The sequence below is a fragment of the Pterocles gutturalis genome, unplaced genomic scaffold (genome assembly GCF_000699245.1).
Source record: "Pterocles gutturalis isolate BGI_N339 unplaced genomic scaffold, ASM69924v1 scaffold15050, whole genome shotgun sequence".
NCBI lineage: Eukaryota > Metazoa > Chordata > Aves > Pterocliformes > Pteroclidae > Pterocles > Pterocles gutturalis.
Genome location: NW_010143658.1, coordinates 5,720 through 12,838, shown reverse-complemented (window position 1 = coordinate 12,838; position 7,119 = coordinate 5,720). Strand labels below are relative to the sequence as shown.

At 38.6% G+C, this 7,119-nt stretch overlaps 1 protein-coding gene across 1 annotated transcript in view; it reads left to right on the top strand.

Moving 5' to 3' along the window:
• TECPR1 (tectonin beta-propeller repeat containing 1) overlaps nucleotides 1-7,119 on the top strand; it is a 21,711-nt gene that overhangs the window by 11,443 nt on the left and 3,149 nt on the right. Inside the window, 9 exon segments of the mRNA XM_010084823.1 lie at nucleotides 96-245; nucleotides 867-1,024; nucleotides 2,323-2,450; nucleotides 2,772-2,874; nucleotides 3,544-3,582; nucleotides 3,584-3,632; nucleotides 4,023-4,102; nucleotides 4,431-4,487; nucleotides 6,027-6,201. Coding sequence (XP_010083125.1) covers nucleotides 96-245; nucleotides 867-1,024; nucleotides 2,323-2,450; nucleotides 2,772-2,874; nucleotides 3,544-3,582; nucleotides 3,584-3,632; nucleotides 4,023-4,102; nucleotides 4,431-4,487; nucleotides 6,027-6,201 — 939 coding nt within the window.

Sequence of the window (7,119 nt, the reverse complement as noted above, 5' to 3'; positions counted from 1 at the left end):
GCCTCATTCATAGTCCTGAAGTGGAAAAATGCTGGCACTGAGGATGGTATATCTGAGTTTGCTGTAGTCACAATTTTTTTTTTCTCTTGTCTTAGTATATACACGTGTTCCTGAACGAAGTCACTATTATAGTTGAAGTTCTGAATGAAGCCAAACACTCCTTTGCGCTGTATACACCTGAAAGGACAAAGCAGCGATGGCCAATCCGCCTGGCAGCCTCAACAGAGCAAGAAATGCATGACTGGGTAATTCTGTGAATTTTTCATTTCAAGCTGGCAATATCTGAAATAAAACATAAAAGGTAGTCTCTGAAATCTCAGCATTACATTTACAGTATCTAGGCTACTTATCTATTTTGCAATTTAGGTATTTAAATTTAGAGGCACCTGAGGCTTCCTGTCTCCTCAGGAGTTTGCACAATTTCTGATGCTGCAGTTATCCGCAGTAAAACCAATATTGGTTTTCCTTCCCTTCCTATCACAAGATATAGATTATGGTACAAATGAGGTAGGAGTTTCATTCAGATAGTCTATTCTTCTGCATTGGTAGAAGGCCTGTTACCTGTTTTCACTGTGGTAGTGAGTCTTATGTATAGGCAGGCAGGCACATATACACTGAAGCAATGGAAAACCTGAAAGATTCTTCACAATGATCAGATATTGCAAACCATATTGGTTCCAGTGATTGTGTCAATAATTTCTAAAACACTGAATTTCAGTGCCTTTGAGAAAAAGCTGCTAATTCACTTTGCTGATTTGCAAGAACCTGCAAAAGTAAAACTTCATTTTCTAATACTGAAACATCTGTGGAAATTTTGGATCTCACTGTAAATGGGAGCTGTTGGTTCTCTGCTTCTTGTTTTGTAGCTGTCTTTGCTGAACATGTCCTGTTGTGAAAGCAGACAGATTCAAGGCCCTCCTTCTCACCATGCCATTTGGTCAGTTACTTGTAAAGGAGATATCTTTGTCAGTGAGCCGAGTCCTGAACTGGAGGCTGGACCACAACCGATGCCATGCGATCAAATGTAAGAGGTTTCAGAAGCTGCTCTTTCTGCTCGGGATGCCATCCAGCAAAGACTATCTTCCATGTCAAGTCAGTGGCTTTGATGGGCTGTTGGAGTGTAAAGTACACTGCAGATGTCTGTCAGTGACAAAGTTAATGGCTGCCTTCATGTTTATAAGTACATCTGAAGAAATTCACCAATATTTTAATTCTTAGATGCTGGAGCTATTCATGCGATTTCAAAAGCCTTTCTTATTGAGATTCCTTTTTTTTTTTTTGTGATTGCATCTTTAATACCATAATTATTTAAATTAAGAGATGGGCTAGACTAAAAGTAAACCTATTCACTCTAATTGTAATGTAATTTGAGCTTTTAATTTGAGTCAGGAAATCTGAATTTCTCAGCCCTCCATAGTCACTACAGTCCAGAAGCAGCTCCTTTACAGCTTCTGTTACACCTAGGTCAATATAGTACTGCAAACTCTTCAAGGAGCAAAATACCAGCCTCAGAACTGGTGGGTTAAAGGCCAATCTTCAATTTTAAAAATACCCCCAGTTTCAAGTTACTTGCCCAAAGTGTCTTTGAATAATACCTGAGAGATCCTTTAGTCCTTTTCCTTCAAGGTAGAGCACTGTCAACATCTGGCAAATCACAAAGCTGATGTGCTCCTGCATCTTAGTTTGCGGGATCCATAACCTAGATGATCTCCAGCCATTCTGATAACTAAAATATTCCTCTGCAATCTCTGTTTTCCCCATTCCTCCCCAGAAAAGCACCATGGCCAACTCGTTGTGTAAAGCCTCAGAAAAGGATTAACCTGCAAAGATTAGCAGAATAGGAAGAATTAAAGCCCTTGTTTTTACAAAGCTTCACAGCAAATAGATAAACCATTTGTTTCCTTGTTAGATAAAGGCAATTCCTAGATTTTAAAAAAAAAGAGGATGAAGTTAAAGCTGAGACAGTTGTTGGCCACTAAGATGTAAAGATTGTGGCAAGATCATCCTAACTAGTGTTTAAAAAAAATTAAAAAAAAAAAAATCTATAAAAAATACAAGCCATAAAACAAAAGGAAAGTAAAATACTTAAAAGCGTGAAAATTCCAAGTGGAGGCAGACAGGTTCCCTCCAGCTAACTTTTCAGTAGTTGTTCAGAGGGAAATGCTTTCAAGTGGCAACTGCCTTCACTTACAAGTTGCACAGAGATTGAACAAACATGCATGTAAGGTTGCAGGTCCTTAAGATTGTTGAGTTGTAAGAGGGGAAAGTGTACGTTCCTGATAGATGTGGTGTAAACGTAAAACATTGTCCTTTTTCTGGCAGGTTTTGGCGTCAAGTTGGAGGTCATCTTCGACTGATAGAGTGCAATAACCAAGGCATAGTGTGGGGCATAGGATACGATCACACAGCTTGGGTGTATACTGGTGGATACGGAGGCGGCTTCATTCAAGGTATGGACAATTGGTCTACTGCGGTGTGCACGTTTCCCACTTACCTTCCTGACTGAGCCAGCTATTCAAGCTGTGGCAGCTGTCCTTCAGCCTAACTAACACGTAGGGTTATACAGTGAACAGGCCACACATCAGAAAGGAAGTGGTATTGCAGGGGTTTTTTTATATTTTATTTTTATATTTTGCAGGTTTTATATTTATATTTTCAACTTAAAAGTGAGAAATAGGATAATCAGCAATATTACTGTGGATATTAGAATTTAAAATGTAGCGTCTTCAAGGTTTAGCTTTACTATAAACCAAATCATTTATTTCTCACAGGACTAGCCAGTAGTGCTGATAACATTTATACGCAGTCAGATGTGAAATGTGTTTACATCTATGAGAACCAACGGTGGAATCCCGTCACTGGATATAGCAGCAGGTTATTTACTCTATTTATTGTATTTATGTACTATAATTTTTTACTACTGTCAAGTGAAACACAGGGTTTGTTCTAGCTTTTCAGAATAGTTATTACAGGTATCCTGTCTTCAGTCTCCTCCAACATTTATTGTTGACCTGAGATGGAAGGAGCAGTGTTTCTCAATTTTCTAAATTTGTAATGATCCACTCAAAATGCATTTGTAGCAAAACATTACAGATTTGTGCTTTGTGAGTTGCACAAAGTGTGCCTGCTTGCATAATTTGTCATCAAGGCCATACAGCAAACTTCTTATATTTGGCACAATATGTATACTGAACTAAATAAATTGGGTCCTTGAATCTGAACAGAAGTCTTGAAAAAGCATTCGCATACATGGGTGTTTATGCCAGAGGAACTCAGGATTCACCTTCCAATTTTAAAGAGCAGTGAGGAATATACAGGAAAAAGTTTACAAGGTCCTCAAGTTTGGTGTAACTGGAAGCAGTGGTACAGATTCTTTCCCACTACCCTCATCACTCCCATTATATTCCTAAATACAGAGATTTATGATGGAAGACTGTTTTGTGTATGAAAGTTGTGAGTGGTACAAATAGGCATTTCTTCCCTCCCCTTTTAAATTCTCTATTGTAAATGACCTTGCATTCCTTGTACACTGTTTCACCACAGAGGTCTGCCCACAGACAGATACATGTGGAGCGATGCATTTTTTTTGCACAAAAATCAATACCAAGCCTCCTTCCCCGCAGTGGTCTTGGGTAAGTTTTGTCTTGAAAGTCTTTTTGTTAAGAAGACAAGGCTCAGCAAGTAGGATACAAAACGGGCTTAGGTGACACCCAAATTTTCTTCCTGGATTTTTTGTAATATTTAATCTTGGTTTCCCCATTTATACAATAGCACTACTCTGCCATAATCAAAAGAATGTTAAGCGGGAATGAGTGGGATTTTTTGTTTATTGGGACTTAAACTTCTCTTCTGACCCTGAATTAAAAAGACTTGGGAACCTATGTATAAATTTATATTCCAAGTATTAGAAGGTTCCTAGCAAGTTTTTGCACTCTAAAAGCTGGAGGGAAATAGCAGAGGAGGTTATTTTTGTTATACATTAGGTGTTGATTGTGCTTGTTATTGTCTCCTTTTGACAATAGGTATCCGATTGGTACATTGACTTTAATACTTCAGGCGGAACTGATCGGGAAGGCTGGCAGTACGCAGCAGACTTTCCAGCGTAAGGAGATACCTTCTTCTACCTCAAATACTAGCAGGCAAATGCCATACTTAAGCCCACATTTTTTCTTGTTTGCTGTTTTGTACATTAACTGTGCTTTAACAGGGAGAAGTGTGCCTTGATTTCTCCCTTTTTATGGGGATGCAAACACTGAAATTTGCCAGGGAGGTAGGGCAGCAAGATGAGCTTAGCAAACTATAGTTTCAAACATTTTAAAGTCAGCAGGCATGTCTGGTGGGCAGATACACAGACAGTGCTCTCAGGCTGGCACTGAATTGGGAGATGCTCTGACGTCCTCATGAACACCTATTTAAATCTGTTTTGGTAGGTCCTACCATGGTCACAAGACAATGAAAGACTTTGTCCGACGGAGGCGCTGGGCAAGGTGAGGAACTAAGATACAAATAAAAGTTTTGAACTTGAATGCTAACTGTTCCCTAGAAGTCTCCTTTAGTTATGAGGGGAAGAGTCTCGTTCATGCAATCACCAAAAGCAATAGTAAAGAAACCTGCAGTAAATAACCTATCCAATTGAGAAGCTGATGATCTTTAGCATTATGGCTTTAATTTAAACCTTTGCAGGTAGATACCCTATTTAATTTTGTGGGATCTGTTGATAAAAGTGAGCTCATTATTCTCTGTATCTGATTTTCCTCATGGTAAATTATTAACGAATAGTAGAGTCTAGATATATTGGTACATACTAGGTCAGTTGTAACAACTGGTAATATGTCTTGTATATTAATAGTTTTAATGTAGAATTCCACATACTGTGTCCTAGGCCACAGGTAATCCCAACCCCATTTAAGTTACAGTACACTATATTCAGGTGGAACCGGGAAAACAGCAAACTGCCACTATAGTCTGTTCTGTTAAGCAGGGAAGGTCTGTGCATTCACTGTTTTTCCAGCTTTTCTGTGCTTTCTATACTAGAGTATCTAATGGCTATGCTAATAAATTGCTCTGAACTTACAGTTCCACATTGTTCTGTTTGTTATTGAGTCTACAAAGCTAGTATTTTGGGCCCTTGAACAAAAATCTTTGAAGTAAGGTCCTGAAGCATCAAACTGCTGTTGTTCTAGGATTTGCAACAAAACAAACAACATGCAGTCATCAGAATGGTGACTTGAAATAAAATAAACAACTTGAAATAAAGTAAGCTACCCTCAAGCCTAAACCTTTCCTCTTGTTTTAACTACCAATTGAAAATTGAATACAAATAGGGACCAGCTCAGGGCTGGATACAGTGTTTCAGAACTGGAGAAGAGAGCAACGTCCTGAGTTTTTTAGGACATTGTTCATACACAAAAATTACTGCTGTGATGATAGAATCTGATAATTTCCCTAACAGACAGCACTACTTTTGTTGCTGTTTCCACAGAAAAAAATACACCAATTCCCAGAATGACCTACCTCCAGCTCTTTAATTTAGACCTGCCTTATCTCTGCCTTCCTCAAGATGCTACATAGCTTTTTAACAGGGCCCACCAAAAAACTAATCATAAAATGAGTCCCTTAACCAAGACAGAAGAAGGAATGAACCAGGTGTGGAGTTCTGTCTGGAAGAGGATTCTCAGCTGGGGTCAAATATTCATTATCCAGGTGTTGCCCAGTACATTTTAGAGAGCTAGGGAGCAGTATAGCACAAGCCGGAGACTTCTTAGGTGGCCTTGGTTTTGTAAAGTAACATTTTGTTTAAAAACAGAAGCTTTGAGAAATCGGTAATATGTCAGAATTCAAAACCTGATGCAAAATATGATTGATTGTTGCAAACCCCTTTCAAATTAAAAATACTAATAGTTACTGTACCTGCTTAATGGAAAGACTTCAGGATTGTTTGCACTGAAGTCAACAACGGACCAGGAAACAAAATTCAGTTATAGAAAGTATGTACTTCTGATGGGTTTGGGGTTTTTTTGCTTCAGAAAATGTAAGATAGTCACCAGCGGGCCATGGCTGGAAGTGCCTCCTGTTACCCTGTGGGACATCTCCATAATTCCCAGTTCAGATGCAGATGATGAAGAGGCAGTAGCGCTGTGGGCAATCAGTGACAAAGGAGACGTGCTCTGCAGGCTTGGAGTGACACAGCAAAATCCAGCTGTAAGGCTCCCTGTTTATTTTTACTGCCTTATTGATGTATTTAATGTAATGATGCAAGTACATAGACACAATCATGCAGTGCTTTCTCTTATAGCACTTTGTTTTTTTTTTCCCCTTTTATGTCCCAGATTTGAAAGTCCTTGTCCATCAACTGTAACACAGTTTGCTGCCCACATTTCTTATAATAGCGCTTCTCTTGCATAATCTACCTTAGCTTGTGCCATGTCACTTGCAGGAGCCTCTCTCAGCCCCTCTGTATCTTCTTATAAAGCATTTTTCTTCCACTTTCTGCACTTGCAGCTTTGTTCTTCTTTTTTTTTTTTTTTTTTTTTTTAATTGATAATGTGTGTATCCCATTTAAATAAACTACCCAGGGATATAATTCCTCTACAGTATGGTCCCCATCTAAGACCTGTTAATATCAGTAGGAGTTTGTCTGTTGACTTTTCTGGGCATGGAAATTACTCTGCTTATTTAAAAGACAGGTGGGCCTGGACGTACCTACAGATTTGATTTTTTCTATGAACTGGGACAGATTTAACGATCAGGAAGTATGCAGAAAGGAACAAATAGTCCCAGTAACTTCAATAGGAATACTTCTGTCCTAAAAATAGACATGTGCTGAAACACCAAATTAGGGTTGATACACACTAATTTTAAACCATATTTATAATGGGGAAAAAAACACTAATGATATACTTTAATGGAATTTCGAGAAAAACTGCAAGAAGTTGAAAATTTGTAGGAAACTTTTTTCTTCCTGTTCTGTCAGTTAGAATAGCACAGATCTGTACAGCAGTACAACAGCAAGAACGGGGATACTGTGTCTGGACTGTGAAGCCCCGTATCAGTCAATTTTTGTGAGACTATTGTTCTGTGTAATCAAATAAGGGGTTATTAAAAAAAAACGGGGGGGGG